General features: G+C 35.2%; 1 protein-coding gene across 2 annotated transcripts in view; it reads right to left on the bottom strand.

The window, feature by feature from the left end:
* Positions 1–18,324, bottom strand: part of EPB41 (erythrocyte membrane protein band 4.1) — a 112,336-nt gene that overhangs the window by 39,643 nt on the left and 54,369 nt on the right. The window contains exons 11-15 of one of the 2 annotated variants that reach the window (XM_008568672.1): positions 11,746–11,954; positions 8,420–8,476; positions 8,214–8,255; positions 7,172–7,234; positions 2,424–2,600 (exon numbers count right to left, since the gene is read on the bottom strand). In XM_008568672.1, the coding sequence (XP_008566894.1) occupies positions 2,424–2,600; positions 7,172–7,234; positions 8,214–8,255; positions 8,420–8,476; positions 11,746–11,954 (548 nt within the window). The remainder of the gene's footprint in view (positions 1–2,423; positions 2,601–7,171; positions 7,235–8,213; positions 8,256–8,419; positions 8,477–11,745; positions 11,955–18,324) is intronic. The other variant, XM_008568673.1, reaches the window with a different exon arrangement.

Below are 18,324 nucleotides of genomic sequence, written 5' to 3' on the forward strand. Positions count from 1 at the left end.
TGCCATGACAAGAGCAAATTCTGATTGAGAAGCACAAGTCATAACAACAGCTTTACCTCTGGCCCACCAACCTTTCTTTCCGAGGGAAGGATAGAGGTTTTCTTCACCTGGTCATACACAAATTACATAAAATTCAGTTGCCATGCAATGCAACAACAATTCTGTCAAAGGTGGAAGAGGTATCCCCAGAGAACAGAAATATTATCCTAATTATCAAATAAAAAGTAAGATATGCTAGAAAGTAGAAATATCCCGATATAAAAGGAGATCACAGTACAGTTCTTATTTATTCCATTATTCATTTAGAGGGGCAATATATATAAGCACAGAGCTAAAATTGTTCAAGTACTCCCCATGGATCTAATACTGTTTATAAAAAGTCATTTCTTTAAAGTCCACAGAATGACATTGCTATTCCCAAAACCATCCCTGAGATAATTTCTGAAAGGTTTCTATTAAAAGATATTAGATATTTTCTGGAAATGGAGACTGATTCAAATTTACCCAACCTTATCCAAGAGAGTACCAAGTTACTTTTTCAAAGTAGTTGAGCATCTTTTATTACTTGCACAGAGTAAAACAAAAAACAAAAAAAACTTCTGGAAAATATGCAGTTATGGTTTGCAGACAGGGTTAATCAGATGAGATAGCAACAAGGCATTTTTCTCCTGGAGTTATAGACTTATAGAATTTTAGAGTTAATAAGGACCTTAGAGATCATCTACTCCCTAAACTGAGGCCTGACAAGATAAATGACTCGTTCATAACCATTCAGTTAGGTTTTTTTGTTTGTTTGTTTGTTTTCATTTTTTTGGTCTTTTTTCGTGACCGGTAACGGGATCGCAACCCTCAGTGTCGCGTCCGTACTGCGACCGGCAACGGGATCGCAACCCTCAGTGTCACGCCCGTACTGCGACTGGCAATGGGATCGCAACCCTTGGTGTCGCGCCCGCACCGCGTTCAACCAGAGAGCGGACCGGTCTCTATATGGGATCCGAACCCTCGATGGGAGCGCCACCGCGCTCCCAAGCGCCGCACTCTACCGAGTGCGCCACCGGGCCGGCCCTCAGTTAGGTTTTGATTAGCCGATGCTCTCAGTCAAATCAAGCCACAACTACTCATACTACTAGACACCTTATAACTCTTATTACTAGGGACATATCAAAATTAAATATCCGACTAATACTGTGAGTGGTGATCACACCCAGAAAGCAGGGTTATTTTCTAAGTTGAGGGTACATTATCTGGATTTAGAACACAGAACTAATGTCTATCATATCAGGGAACAGGGGCTGAGAGGACAGTGAGCAGGAACAGCAGCCTCCTAGCATCCTGATAACTATTTAGCTGCCCATTATTTGGACATTCTCCAGCCTTACTTGTAAAACTGGTTAAACTCTATTTGGAGAATTGTTAGTCAATTTTAACTACACTTTGAAAAAAATAAAAAGTACCCTTTGTGGACCAATTTTTATCACCTCCAGTTCCAGAAACTAAGCAATAATTTGGATAGTCCATCATGAATTATGAAAATAAAATAAATGAGTTTTTTATTCCATAAGACATCACTTTACCTTTCTTAACTAGAATTGCTATTGTTTTGGGGGGAAAACAAGCACATAACTTAAAAATCATTACAATCACTCATTAAGTCACTGTGACTATGTATATAAATATTTAACCTACACCATCTAAAGATAGAGACTTTTTGGACACATTCTCAAGGTTATTTTCAATAAAAAGATTCATTTATTCAGGTATAGAATTTCTAAAATATGTAATGACAACAATAGTAGAAAAAGAACAGCCCCTGAAAATATCTCTGGCCTCCTCTATCTACAAAACAGTTTATTAAAAGTTCGATGTTACTCATTAAGGTTAAAGAAACCATCAGTAGTTTTTATAAAATTGAAACATAATCATTAATACTGGTGTTTTGCATTCTCTGGCTTAGGGACCTCCTTGGTTTTTATAATAACTGTGGGAAACCATTCCAGACATTTCTAAGTTGTGCAAATATTCAAATAAAGTTTAAAAAAATGTTAATCCCTTTCCAATTCTGACTGTACTAAATTTAGTATACTTTCTGGACCTTGAAGGCACAGTTTGAGTATAAACAAAGCTCTACTGGCTTATGGTCAATTTATAAACACACACTAGCCAGAAGCATGCAGCTGCAGAAACAGTTCTCAGAGCCTAATCATCTACTGGTAGCTTTAAATGGCTCCCATAATTGGACTGCGAAATCTGTATGACTTAAAAAAATAAGTGTTTGATTATGAATGCCTTAACATTGAAATGAATTGGTGAGGCAGCAAAGCCAAATTTCAGCTCTAAACTTTCTCTCAGATACAGAATATTAATATACAAAAAACATTTATTCCATTCATTCACATAATTGATCATATGAACAAAGTACTCACTCCTTCTCCTGTGGGGATTTGCCCATTGATGTTAAGAGTTCGGAAGGGAGAATGAGTAGATAAGCGTTTATCCCATTCACTAGGCCGTGGTTCTGGTACAGATTCCATGAAGTTCTTTTTCAGTTCACTGATGCTGGCATGATGTTTTTTTATCTCTTCTTGACTCTTATCTAAATCCTACAGTTGAAAGGACAAACATCCAAAACAATAAATAATTAAGACAAAAAACAAACCAAGGACAACCCATCAGAGACTAGGCACTGGTAGAAAACACACCACATCCAGGATAGATGTTACTAATCCATAAACTGTAAATCGTAAATATACATGGTATATTTGCTTTTTTTTTTAATATAAGGTGCTTTTCTTGGAAGCAATGAGGCACCACAATCCCACAGATCTTAGCAGTTATATAACCCATAAAGAGCTCACTCCTTAATTTTATGCTCTTCTTCCCATTATGATGCAGCACCAGATCTCCAACTCCTCATCCCAAGAAGGTAATCCCACAACTCAATTAGAACTGATTTAGGCTCAGCTCAGGCAGGATGGAGATGGCAACACATGTTATTAAATGAAGGACATGGTGAAAGATTCAGCTTCCACCACTGGCTGTCCTAACTTGGTGAGTTGCAACCATACAGTATACCTTTATTTCTACCTGGAAATAGTTTTGCCTCTCTATTACCAGGTGGCTGTTTTTGCTTTTTGATAAATAGGAATAGCTCTCTTTTTGATACAAGAATTTATTACTGAAATTCCTAGTTAAAGCTTCCAGAGCAGATTGCCACTACCTCCAAAAAAATCACTCAGGAATATGTAATAAAAAGGCTTTTTTTCTTTGTCAAAACTATTCACACAAACTAAAGGCCTTATGCTTTCCAGCTTCTAAAAACTTTACTTTATCCCTTAGTACAATTCAAAATAGGGGCATTCTTCCAATAACCTTCAATAGACTGGGAGTGAGTTAACAAGAGTTCATCAAATACCTTATATATCTCCTTGACAATTTAAAATAATTCAACTGTTCCAGTAGATTTCAATACTGGGCAAGTAGAGGTAGGGACAAGCTCTTAAAGGGGATATTCTAGGGGAAAATGATCAAAACTAAGGTTAATAAAGCATGAGCTAGAAATAATAACCAAGTTTATATAAAAGGAGGTATATAACACTTTCAAAGGGTGATGACCAAAAATAGTCTGCTTAATATAACTTGCAGACAAAAATTCAAATGTTCTTTGTCCAACATTTCAAAAATACTCAAAAGGTGTATGCTTGAGATCAAAATATGTGGGTGCCCATTGCTTGATGACTGAAAAAAATTCTGTGTATATTACATATCAGGACAACTCTGTATCCAAGCATAATGCTAAATATATCTTTTAATATGCTTTGTGAATTTTGGCATTAGTCTTTCTTTTTTGAAAAAAAAAATTTGGAATTCATTTAAATCATAATTTGTTTAAAAGTTTTTCTGAGGGCAATATAGGCTTCAACTAAATAAACTGTTTTCAAAAGCAATATCAAAGGGAAAACAGTGTAGAAAAAAGAATCAGTGAGACACATAACAACAATTTTGAATCTGGAGGTACTCATTAAAAAAATTCACTGACTAGTCTATTCCTTTTATTTTGCAAGACTGAACCATACATATTTGATTTGAGATCAAAGAGAAAACTAACCCAAAAAGGGCAATCTGTAGCTCTCCCATAAGAGTATCTCTTGCTTGCTGGGGATGAAATGTGAGTATATTTTATGAATGTGGCTTTACCGTGAAAAAACAGCAGTTTGCGCTTCTATACTAGCTGCAAGCAAGAAAAGCATGTTTACTAGCTACTGAAAAGCATGTTGAGTTTAGCAACTGAGACCCACGAGGCATATAAGTCCCTGACTGGAAATTAAATCTGTCTGGGCCAAAAACAACATATTTGGGAGGGTTAAAGTGTGAACAGAGCAAAACAGAAATGAACAAGAGCTGCTATGGTAAAAACATAACTTTCTGAGTTAGTCTCTTAATAAGAGAGATTGGTGATTTGTTACTCTTCTTGCCTAGCTTTTGATTGGCTTGGAATCTGAGAAAATAAGTGTTTTGATAAAACAAGTATCTTCTGAGGGAGCTTTCTCCATCCTTCTTAGCTGGCTTTGTTGGAAACCTGTGGGGGCACAGAGTAAAATTAAGATCTCAAAGGGACCTGTTCCAAATAGAATTTGTCATAGACAATTGCTACAGGTTCTCTCTGGGAGATGGAGGAGGAGGTGGTAGATCTAAAAATGAACTCGACCTTATTTGTGCCAGAACAAAGCATTAGTGGGGGTGGGGTAGGAAAAGGGGGGAGGAGAAATGCTTTAAAAAAAAAAAAAAAAACCCTGCTAGAGTGACAGATAACTTGAGAGAATTTCCGTAGCAGGGAAAATCTTTTTATAGTAACTAAGGAATGATGGTCAGGCAAATTACTTTGGCTGTGTTCAGATTAGACACTTCTTGATGCCTATCATCTTATAATTTTAGCAGCAAGCAAACCAAACACTTCATTAAACACAAAATATTCTCAAAGGCAGTTAGTAGTTTTAATTTTCAAACACACTCTTATTTAGAAATCCCCTCTCATGGCTGTCAATGAAATGCTGAGGGAAAAAACATCACACACAGGACTAACTTGAGAGAATTTCCGTAGCAGGGAAAATCTTTTTATAGTAACTAAGGAATGATGGTCAGGCAAATTACTTTGGCTGTGTTCAGATTAGACACTTCTTGATGCCTATCATCTTATAATTTTAGCAGCAAGCAAACCAAACACTTCATTAAACACAAAATATTCTCAAAGGCAGTTAGTAGTTTTAATTTTCAAACACACTCTTATTTAGAAATCCCCTCTCATGGCTGTCAATGAAATGCTGAGGGAAAAAACATCACACACAGGACTTTGTGAATCTCAGAAGCCATAACACACCTCATGGAACAAATAACAAATATATGATTGGCACTGTAGGTTCCAGTTGAGAGGAAGCACTGAAAATGGACTAGTCACGAAATACACATGCTTAGAATTGGGAGATGTTATGTTGCTGAGTAAAGGAGATCAACCGACATCTATTATCCTTTCTAATCTCTGAAGATGAACTAAGAGATCTAGTTGCCAAGTTTGAAATTTCTGAGGGTCCAGCCTTGGAAAACTTCAAGTTACACAGAACCAATGTATGTAAAGCACTTGGTATTGTGCCTTCCATGTAGTACGTATTTAATGAAGGCAGGTCATAATCTGTATTACTTTTATCAAAGTACTTTATACATAGCAGGTACTCAAAATATTGGCAAAGAATAAGATGAGATTAAGTAATTATTACAGGCCATGTATTAAACCGAGATCTATTTTTAAAAGTTTCTTCAAACTTCCAGTTTAATAATATTTATCACATTTAATATGTTTATCTTTCAGGTCTGTGCTAAAAAGGTACCTCTTCAGAGAGACCTTCCCTATTCATCTTATTTACAGTAGATCCCCTATGTTAGCAATGCCTACTGTTTATTTCCTACATAGCTTTTATATTAACTTGCATTCATTTTATTGCTATTTTTAAACTCATTTATTGTTTTTCTCTTTCCCCAAATCCCCACATTGTAAGTTTCCAGAAGGCAGGAACCATATCTGTCATCTTCCTATATATTTATATTTCCTTTATATTTAAGTTAAATCCCTGATGTAAGAGTTTATACCCATTTCTTTTGGCTCTACCTTGAGTGGAGCTGTAAAATAATCTGGTCATCAACTTCTACTGAAGAGTTTTCTGATGTGTAAATTAACTTGGCCTCAGTTTTTTCCACATAGAATAACTCCAGTTTCCTTAATTTTTCTTTATAGAGTTCCCCTAATCTTCTAGTTAGTTTTATATTTCCCTATACTATTTCCCTATACAATGCAAGAGCCCCAAACTAAAGTATACTAATATAGGTCCAGTAATAAGCTGACCAAAATTGAATATAATGAGAAAATGACCATACGATTCCTATAGCAGACATTGTTGATATTTCTGAATGGAAAACAGTGTAGTTTAACAGGTAGATCCCAACTCAAATTCTAGCTTTACCGATTTACCAGCTCTGTAACCACAGGAAAATTACTTAATTTCTCTGTTTCAACTTTCTCTTAAAATAATAATCCCATACTCACAGTCCTATTTTTATGATTACACTTATATTAACTTATATCTTAGTAACTACTACTTAAATGCTAGGATCTCTTCTTTCCTTCCTGTATCTTACTTTTTCTTTCCCTGATTGTTCTTCTGTCATTTTCTGTTATCTCCAATATTTTAAGTCCATTCTGAATTGTGATCATTTTTCCACTTTTCCATACTCTTTCAGTTCAGAAAATGAAAAAAATTGTGCAAATTTGCTTCTTGGGACATACAGAAGTTTATACTCTTGAAAAGTTCAAGGAACTTTTAGCAATTATATAGAAGAACTTTCTAAAAGTAGGTAAAACAATGGAACCGGAAGTTATAGAGGTAGTCCCAATCATATATTTTTTTAGATAAGTATGAGAGGTGAAAACTATAAAGAATTAGAAGGAGAGATGATGATTGCATAACTTCAGGTTTACCAACATGCAAAAGCATTTTAAACCTAAAATCCTCTCATGCAATGGCATGCAAAACCCAATGCAGCATAGAATGAATAAAAAGGGATCAGCAGAGAATGCAGAAGGTTCCAGGCAACCAACTGAAATAAGCTTCAAGTTCATACAAACCTCCAACATTAAATTGCTATGTCTGATATAAATGTTTTCACCATCTAGTCTCTCTCTCTTTTTCTGTGAAAATGAAAGGGGGAAAAACAGAAAAGCATAAAAAATTAAAATGTTGTTCTTGCGGGAAAAAACTGCAAATTGGCAAACCAAAAAATATTTAAAATCAAATGTCTGCAGCACAGCATATGCCAACATGAAATGGTCACAGAACCACAAGGACACACAGACAACATGGTTACCACTAGAAAATGGATGAACTTGTTCATGGAAGATGAAAGAATATGATGTTATTTAAATAGACAGTGCTCCTGGCTTCACTGGCTTCTTATATAACAAGGTGTTTTCTGTTCATTTCTGAAATTGAACTGTTTGAGGGTTATCTTAAAATATATGACTTTAAAAATCTTTGAAACTCCATGTACCACAGAGAGGAGAAATACTTTAAAAACATAATTTTTCACATGTATTCCATGCTTCATAATACTGCAGTATGTAGATTTCTAATACCTTTTTATAAGAATGATCTAAGGGCATGTTATACATGATCAGTCGATAAATACATTCAGTAAGAACTGATTCATGCCATTCTGTAGCTGAGAAGAATGAGGCACCGAGAAGTCAAATCTGTAGTTATTAACAATTCTGGGAGTTGCTGCTATGATGGTTTTTATGGTAAATGTGCATAAAATATTGTCAATGAGTCTAAGAATATGATGGCATTGTGAAATGCAGTTCTTATAAAGTTAAATATAGAGGATAGGTTAGACCCTCACTGATTATTCATTTTGTTTAAAAAGATATTTTCCTCCTGGGAAGTTTTCTTTAATGAAATCTTTTAATATATACTATAGGATTATAATTTCTTTGGTGTATATATGTGTATATGTACATATATATACTATAGCTACTATAGCTGCTATTTGAAAGTAACCTCTGATTAAGAAAAACTGGTGAAAAGAATGGATCACTGTCTTTTTAATGCATTGTAAGTCAGCATGTATGAAATGGCAATGCAGTTCTGTGAAAGTGAAAAATGGCTAACCTTCCTCATTCTTATCAGATCTTCAGTTTTTTCTGCAAGCTTCTGTTTTGCCATAATTAAAAAAAGAAAGAAAAGTGATAAAAATTGGCTCATTGAAGTTTGTTTGAACCTTCATTTTATAATTATTTTAAGGAGAGGGGAGTGAGGGAAAAGGAAAAACTGAGGGGGTAGAGGGAAAAAGGAACAAGTGGCTTGTTGGCACAAACCTGTATTTGGTCACCATTTGAGGTGGGTACTGTAACCTCGATGTGGGTTTTTTCCACCTACATTTAAGAAATATAGTAAAATCATTTTAGGTTAGTAGGTTTCTATGAATAGTGTTTCCAAATAAGCTGAATCTTTAAGCTGATTGTGAAATATGCTGATATGTAATCATCATAATACAGTCTTATGGAGAATGTACAGGGAAGGATATTACTCCCAATAGCAATCTTAGTTCACCATCACATTTTCAAGACTGAAGAGGTAATACAGATATGCAAATTATGGAAAAAGAAAATTAAGGTAATTATTCTACTGATGAAGAAAAACATATACTTCTTTATAATACTTTAGGCTTATTTAGTGCTATAACAATATGTTTTTATTTTATCTGTTTTTTTTTTAAATGATCTGAAAGTACTTTAAATAACATTTGAAAACAAATATACAAGGGCTGGCCAGTTAGCTCAGTTGGTTAAAGTGTGGTGCTGATAACACCAAGGTCCAAGGTTTGATCCCTGTATTTGCCAGCCACTCTCCCCCAACAACAACAACAACAACAACAACAAAAATTTACAAATGAAGATATCAATGTATGACATACATGATAGTTAGAAAAAGAAATCTTTACAGTTAAAATACACATGCAACAAATCACATATAACACCAAACAAGTAAATATACAGATTTTGTTAGTTTATCAATATGTTTCAAGAGGTAGTTTCATCCTTCAGTTTATTACACGACAAAACATCAAAATAAACTCAACCCAAATTGTAACTGACACATGCAATTATTTCCAGGGCTGATTTATAAGTAAGCATACACAGGACTCAGATGCAACATTCAATATGCTGCAGTCTCCTCTCTAGGGAGTTGGAGCCCATGTGTTTGGTGGAAGAGCAAGATTCACCTTTAACAGTAGGAAAAAAATAGTTAAGTCCTCCTGCTTAGTTTTGAAATACCTTTAGTAATAGTCATTTTATATAGAGAGAGTAATTATTTTAAAAAACAGGCCATTTGGAGGAAGCATAATAGAGTAAGCAATGCCTCACACATTGAATATTTCAAAATTAGAAAACGGATTGTTTTTATTATGGGTTAAATCGGTCACTTTACATCACTAAGTACTTTACAGAACCTCATCAATCTGCGGTTTTGACATGTTTTTTTTAATCACACTAAGCAACATTACTTCAGAGTACAATGTCACTGTGTTATTTTCTCTAGGACTGAATGTAAAAAACATAAGATAACACTAAACTTTGTGGCACCGTCTAAGCATATCCAGTGATAGCACTTTTAACTAGTAGGGGTAATTAACAATTTGGTTCATTTCTACTCTGAATCCCAGCATTCTTGCCGTGTGGCCAGATAATAAGCAATTATTTCACTTCCCTGAGCTTAAATTTTCTTATTGATAAAAGGGAGATACTGTCCTCATAGAATTGTATACACTTAACAAATGGTAGTTTTAAATTATTTTATAAAGCTTAAATTCCTTTTTTAAATGATTAATGACTTCTTTTTGCTTTGGGTCCTTATCAATCCAACAAAAGAAAATTGAGAGCCTCTACTTCAGTTCAAGAATTGAGGCCAAATAGCAATAATTATAAAATGAAGGTTCTATATATTTCCCTACAGAGAACATTAAATTAGATAACAATATACATGGGGGAGAGGTACTATCTCCACACATGCAGAATAAATAGACTTCGTCAAATGACCCGAGATGACAAAAAGCTATCTGTATCTGGCACCAAACTAGTGTTAGATAATGAAAGGCTACTTATTTATTTATTTTTTTTTTTTCCTTTTTGTCTTTTTTACTGACCGGTAACAGGATCGCAACCCTCAGTGTCGCGCCCGTACCGGGGACTGGCAACGGGATCGCAACCCTCGGTGTTGCCCCCGCGCCTCGCTCAGCCCGTGAGCAGGAACCGGTCTCCACATGGGATCCGAACCCTCGGCGGGAGCGCCGCCGCGCTCCCACACGGCGCACTCTCCAGTGCACCACCGGGCTGGCCCGAAAGGCTATTTATTACTACTACTGCTTTACATAATAAACATGGCTTCAGGTAAATGCCATAATTTTCTAACTGCTACAAATAAAATCAGCTCAGAGTCACTCTTAATTCTGCCACTAATATTACAGTAATAGGTTATCAGAGGTGGCTTGCAGTTTCATTTCAATACAAGTATCTCAAGGCATATGTTTATATAAGATTATTTGGCAAGAAGACCCCCTAACAGCACTTAAGTAGAAGGCATCCACCAAAGAGTGATCTCTTCACTCTGCCGAGGTGCCAAGAGCAAAGGTAACCTATTCTTGAAGATATTTGTGTCTGTTTTATAGACAAAAGGAGAATAAGTAAGTTAGCAGAAAGCCAGAGGAATCTTAGCCACTTGGGAAGATTTCTCTAACAACTTTAGTAATCCAACACTTTCTAGTCAGTACAAAAAACAGAGGGACAGTCAAAAGTTACAGGTGAGATATTCTAAATTAAAAACTGAGGAGGTAGTCTGACATTAAAAAGGCATTATTGACATAGAACTTGATGACGAATGTCATGAATATTTGGCTAGGTACAAAAACTCAAACTCTCACCATTCACTCAATCTTTTTTTCTCTCTGGATTCAATGCAGTTTCAAAAGAACAGTAAACTGTATGTCATATTTAATAGTTTGGTATTTTAAATACAGTTAAAACATATAAAAGATCAGTCCAATTACTGTTACTCCTGGAAAATCGGCTAATTTGGCAATTTTTCAACACAGTGCAGTGACTATGGATAAAATCAACTCAGAACCATAAGCAATTCAGCAGCATAACCTCTACTACATAATGGATCTTCTCTTCTTTGTAAAGCTACATAAGATTTGAACTACATAGATGTGCTTTATGTAATACCTATTCTTGGGAAACGTTGTGCACAGATCCATTTTAGGAAATCAAATTTTATTTTAATCACAATAGAAGAGCTTACTCTTAAAATGCAACATGGATATTCCTTCTGGATGAGTTAAATTATTTTAAAAAGCAGATGATCACCATGCTGGTGTGTTTTATAAGCCCGTTTTTAAAATACTAAGTTGGGTCAAGGTGTGGGTCACCTAAAAACTTCTGGGATAGCTTACAGTCTTTATGACATAATTCTATGAAAATAACTTACAGGTTCATGGGAGACACCTTCTTTCAGAAAGAATGAGGAAGGAATAACTTTGTTAGAATTCAACAAGAATTAAATGCTTTGAAAATCCTCCTGCTCAAAGAGTTAAGACCTCGAAATCGGAAAGTGAATTAGCTAGATATTTGGACTGATGACATACCTTCCACGCTTCTGTGGGCTCTGGCTCAGCTTGCTCAGATGGCTCTTCTTCCTTTTTCACTTCAACCTTCTCTGTTTCCTTCTGTACTTTAGAGACCACTGTTTTTTTGACAGATGCACCTGGAACGCTCCCTTCTGCGACCTGACTCTGACCAATGGCTGGTGCAGAGGTGGGCCGAGGACTTCGGTCTCCTGAATCAACAGCTGCTGCTATGTGAGAAAGGGAAAAGAAAAGAGTAAGTGAAGGCAAGAGCCAACGTACTACTGTAAAGTCACCAGGCAAAATAATTGTGAATTCAGGACACATATGAATGTTTCAGTGTCCAGTGCGCTACTATACAGAATATAAAAAATAAATCATTAGTGCTCTTCCAGGTACATAATGGCAACAAGAGAGTGAAATGTACCCTCAATCGAGAAGCTAAAATATGCCAGCAATCATGTTTCACAAATGCCGAATTCAGGGTGGGGGTGGGAAATCAAAGTAAGAGACAAATTAAAAATCCGTTAATCTTATAATCTGTTAGTTTCAAGAACCTGCAATGTAGTCTTTGGAGATTAAAAAAAAAAAAAAAGAGGGTTAATTAAGTCTTTTTTCTCCCATGAAGCCTTTTTGAAATAAAGATCCATTTATTTTTAGATGATTTCAGGAACTTAAAAATATATTCTAGAAAAAAAGAATTACATCTGATTTCTTCTGTAAAACCTCCTTGGAAAGATTACAAAACAACTTGATAAATGGTCTTCTAATAAGACATGTACTATTTTTTGATGCTTGTAAGGGCAAATCTTTGAACCAAACACTTTTCCTTTTAATAATAAATCATTTGGGGCCGGCCCGGTGGTGCACTGCTACAGTGTGCCGCTTGGGAAGTGCGGTGGCGCTCCCGCCGAGGGTTCGGATCCCACATACAGACCGGCCGCTCACTGGCTGAGCGAGGTGTGGGAGCAACACCGAGGGTTGCGATCCCGTTGCCGGTCCCGGTCCGGTACGGGCGCGACACTGAGGGTTGCGATCCGTTGCCGGTCACGAAAAAAAAAAAGGAAAAAAATAAATAAATAAAAAAATAATAATAAATCATTTGATTAAAATAATATGAATTAAAAATCTTTGGATTTTAGTTTTAAAAATGAAACAAAAACACCTTTTGAGTTCTGTCCTACCCTTGCCCAGAGTCTTGTTAGTTTGTATTATAACTCCTATTCTCTAATATATGTAGAGCAGTGGTTCTCGACTGGGGGTGATTTTGCTCTCAGAAAAAATATGGCAGTATCTGGAGCCATTTTTGGCTGTTACAACTGGGAAGGGAGAGAAAAAGAAGGTATGTAGCTAGTGCATAGAGGCCAAGGTTGCTAAGACTGAGAAAACCTGATCTAGGGAAAAGGCTGTGTAGGCTGTTTGAGAGAGAATAAATAATACAGGCTTATGATAAAAGTTGAATCTTTTTACAGAGTTGTTATTTTGGTTTGAACTATTTGGCAGGTAAATTTTAGATAGCTTACTTCAAAACAACTGCTTATACTTTTTAAGGTTTTTATCTTCATTCTTTCAGGAATTAAAAGAAAAGGTCTAAATACTTTGTAGTAAAACCTCAGTTATCTGACATTGTTTAGAAATGAAGGTGTTTTTGTGCATGATTTACTATTTCCAATTACAGATCATTATCCTTTCTTGTTCTGAGGCTTTTTAATCTTTTTGCATGGAAATCTTTACAATTTTTATTACACACTTTCCTGCTTTCTTAAACTGACTATATTGAAAGTAATTTATCCTGATAAATTTAGATTTATAAGCTATAAGGATTAGGTACAAACAAAGGAATTCCACGTATCAAAACAGATTTAAAAAAATGAAATTCACAACTACTTCTATACATAAGACCAAGAACAAAATGTTTGTTACCCTGTAATGATCTCCAGTGAAAGAAATATTCCTTAGAGGAAGCATAGGAAAAATAGCAGACACATAAAATCTACTTTATCCTTCAATAAAAAATCTGTAGCCTCTTGCAAGTCCCTGCTACTTACTTACTGGTGCTCTAAGACAGTCATTCAAAGAATGGCAGATGGCAGACCAAACCTAACAACACAAGGCAATGTGACAAAATATTTTGTTCTCAGTTGTGTTAAAGTATCATTATACATGTGTATTCACACCTCCTCTCAAAGAATTAATTCAATTCTGCCTGGCATCATAGAAACATAGCCAATGCTTTCACCATGTGTTATTTTGCCACTTGCATTTGGTTTTAATCCAATACTAATATTGCAGAGCCAAATGATTTATGTCTTTAGCATTCCTAGCCTTGGCAATCTGTACTATATGTGGAAAAGTAGGTATAAGTGTGGAATATGGCAGTTAGAAACAGGGGCAGAAACAGAGTTCAGAGACTGGAAAAATAATAACATTATAATGAAAAGCCTTGACTGTGAAAAGCAGCATAGAACCAAGGCAAAAGCCAAATCACAAAGTCTTAGTCTCAAGCTCACATTAGTCACACACAGTAGTATGACTCAGGGTAAGGAACTTAATCTTACAAACTTTAGTTTCATCATTGTAAAATGTCGAAGGTATTAACTATATCTATAGGATAGGTGGGGGATGGATCCTCAATGGATATAAAAATACTTTATACACCCTAAATACTAATAACTTCTAATATCATACCTAAGTCCTTATTACTTCTTTGGTCATGGGTTAATTTTTGTTTGTTTTAGTTCCCCATGGCTGTTTATTTTTTTTATTGAAACATAACTGTACCTATCTGTGGGGTACGGCATTGAATATCAGTACCTGTGTGCAATACATAATGCTCGGTGATGGATTAATATTATTTTAAGAGTTTGTTGAGCAAAAATAAATTATGTACACATTGATATTCAATTCAAATGAAAGATACCACCTAGGAGCCCTGGAGAAAGGAAAATTTCTTCTATTTTCTCAAAAAGGAGATTGCAAACTAGGGATCACAATGGAATATCATGATAGTGGGGGCTGGCCAGTTAGCTCAGTTGATTAGAGCATGGTGCTGATAACACCAAGGTCCAGGGTTCATCCCTGTACCAGCCAGCCGCCAAAACAAAAAAAAAAGAATATCACAGTAGTGATTGTGAGGTTGTTTTATTTTTTTAAAAAACAGCCTTATTGGGGCCGGCCCGGTGGCGCACTGGATAGTGCGCCGCTTGGGAAGCGCGGTGGCGCTCCCGCCCGAGGGTTCGGATCCCACATACAGACCGGTTCCTGCTCACTGGCTGAGCGAGGCGCGGGAGCAACACCGAGGGTTGCAATCCCGTTGCCGGTCCCCGGTCCGGTACGGGGGCAACACTGAGGGTTGCGATCCGTTGCCGGACACGGAAAAAGACAAAAAAGACAAAAAAAAAAAAAAAAACAGCCTTATTGGGCTGGCTAGTTAGTTCAGTTGGTTAGAGCGCAGCCTTGTAACACCAAGGTCAAGGGTTCAGATCCCAACATTGGCCAGCCACCAAAAAACAACAAACCAATATAAATAAATAAATAAATAGATAAATAAAATAAGAAAATCAAAAAAAGTGAATGATCTAACGGGTCTGGGTTCCTGTACTGGCCAACCGCAAAAAAGTATTTTAAAAATAAGGTCTCTGGCCATACAACCCTAAAGGCACCCCCTCTGGTCTAAAAATAAGAAAGCTCAGTTGGTTAGAGCACAGCTTTATAACACCAAGGTCACAGGTTTGGATGCCATACTGGCCAGCTATCCAAAAAAAAAAAAAAAAAATAGCCTTATCAAGATACAATTCATTTATTTAAAGTGTATAATTCAACGTTTTTTAGTATATTCACAGTGTTGGCGGGGTACTGATTTTTTCAAAAGGTGTTTTGGCTCTTAATTAATTTGTTAGTATTACAAGATTCAGGTGCATACAAAGAGAACACTTAAAAAACTCAGCATCTCCCATTTCTGAAGGTCTAGACAAAGAAAAGTGCTGGTGCTAATACTCTTATAGGCCCATTAATTTCAGTATCATATTGCTCTTGGCTGATAACAACAGAAATTATATACTAGCACAGAAAAGAGTAAAATTCAAAACTTTTATACTAAATAAAGGGAAACTCAATTTTTATCTGTTACTTGCTAGCACGATTTCTGCTAGTATGATAAAGGGGCAATAGAATCAGTGGGTTCCATTATAAGAAAGCTCACATGAATCATCTGTGGCTCTTTAAAAACAAATAAAAAACTAGCTGATGCTCACTCATGTCCACCCCAGACAGATGAGGTATCCAAGAATAAGGCTTTGGCATGTGCTTTGTTTTACAGTTCCAGGGATGATAACAATGTACAAGAGGTCTTCAAAAAGTTCATGGGAAAGATCTGTATTATCTATTAATTCTATTTTTCCATGACTTTTTGAAGTACCCTTGTATTCCCTGGCAAGAATCACTGTAACCACTAATTGAATGAATGAACTACCTGGTTGTGGATCCTAGTAGGTTACATAACTTTTTGTATCCCAGTTTCCTCATGAGTAAAACAGAATTCGTAAATGCCTATCTTTGTTCACTAGGTTGTTAGCATTAAATAGGAATACAAGGAAATGGTTTGAAAATCAAAAAGTGTAACAAAAATATAAGCTGAAAAATCCTTGTTATCATTACTAGCTATCCTTGTGACTTATTACTCTATCACAAAACTGGGATCTGAATCAGTTTTGGTTCTCCAGCTGGTGAAGCAGATGCTCTGAGCACCAGATGTAACAGAAGAGAAAGGGAACGCTCATTTGTATCATTAAAGTAAGGCTCCTTGTAAAAGTTTCCCTAATACACCATCTCTAGCTTAGAGGATTATATTAATTTTTTTTAAATGGGAGGGGAAACTAATGGGGAAAAGTCTCTCTTTTAAGGAAGATGAAGAAAGATCTAGGAAAAGCAGGGGAAAATAGTTCCATAGACATATTTCCAGTTTCTAGTTCTTATACTGAGAAGACAGCACACAGAGAAGAAAAAAAAAAATTGAAAACAGAACTACAAAAAAATTTGTCCTGTTCAGTTTATATCCAATTCAGATGCTTAAAAGATATGTAAAATGCTTAGAACAGTGCCTGTAAATACTAAGTGCTCAATGCTTTTAACAACTTTTATTCTCCCCCTTCTACAAAAAATAAGTCATCATCATGAAGAATAAAAAGCATGGATCTGGGAGAATCCTAGATTTTACTTCTATCCTAAGTAGTGGCCTTCAGCAAGTCACTTAAATTCTAAGGTTAGGTTGTAAGAAATAATAAATATCAATGGGTGTTCATTTCAAGACATTAGAAAAAGAACAGCTCAATAAAAGTGTAAAGAAAATAATAAAGACATGAGCTGGCATGAATTAATGAAAAAGTATGCAATACAAAAAACAATAAAACCAAAACTGATTCTTTGAAAAAAACTAATAAAATTCAAAGATCTCTAGGAAGACTAGTAAGAATAATTCTTCCAGAGAACAGAAGAAAGCGATCCTTCTCAACTTATTTTATGAGGCCAGCATAAACTTGATACTAAAACCTGTCCACAACATTACAAGAAAGGTAAGTTAAAGGACCGCACCACTCTTACCAAAAATAGTTGCAAAAGTCCTAAAATTATATAAAAAGAAAAACATAAAATGACCAAATTGGGTTTACTCCAAGAATGCTTAGTTGGTTTAAAAATTAAATCAAAGAAATCCTCCACATAATATAAAAAGGAGAAAAACCATATTATTATATCAAATGAAGTAAAAAGCATTTGATAAGTCAACACTAATTCATGATAAAAATTTTTAGAAAACTACGAATAAAAGAAAACTTCCTTATCTGATAAAGGGTAACTATACAAAACCTAGAGCAAATATCATACTTAATTATAAAATATTGAAGTTTTTCTTGAGATTGGGAGATAAGGATACTAATTAATAACATTTTTATTCAGCATTACCTTGAAAGCAAAAAAACAACTAAAGAAATTAAAAGTATGAGTTGGGGAGGAGATACAACTATCATTATTTTTGGTTGATATTGGGCACACATTAGTGTGTACCCAAAATAATCCACAGATAAACCATTAAATTTAATAAGGGATTTTGATAAGGTCACTGAATACAAGGTCAACTAGAAAAATCAATTGTATTTCTATGTACCAAAACAAAGAGAAAATAAAAAATTTTAAAGACACCATTTAAAACAGCAAAATACATCCAATACCTAAGAATAAATCTAATGAAAGATGCACAAGTTTTCTATGCCAAAAATAATAAAACATTACTGAGATAAATTTTAAAAGACCCAAATAAGAGGAAAGACATACCATGTTCATGGATTGGAAAACTCAATAATATAATAATATTGATTCTCTCCAAACTGATCTATATAGTCAACTTAATCCCAATGAAACTCCTAAGACTTTTTTAGTAGAAGTTAAAAATATGATTCTAAAATATACAAGAAAATGTCAAGGGCCAAGAATAGCCAAGACAATTTTAAAGAAAAATAATATAGTTGGAGAACCTGCATATTAGATAAAGATTTATTATAAAGATAGAACAGTTCAGACTGTGGTACTGGCATAAGGATAAGCAAA

The sequence above is a fragment of the Galeopterus variegatus genome, unplaced genomic scaffold (genome assembly GCF_000696425.1).
Source record: "Galeopterus variegatus unplaced genomic scaffold, G_variegatus-3.0.2 Scaffold431, whole genome shotgun sequence".
Lineage (NCBI taxonomy): Eukaryota > Metazoa > Chordata > Mammalia > Dermoptera > Cynocephalidae > Galeopterus > Galeopterus variegatus.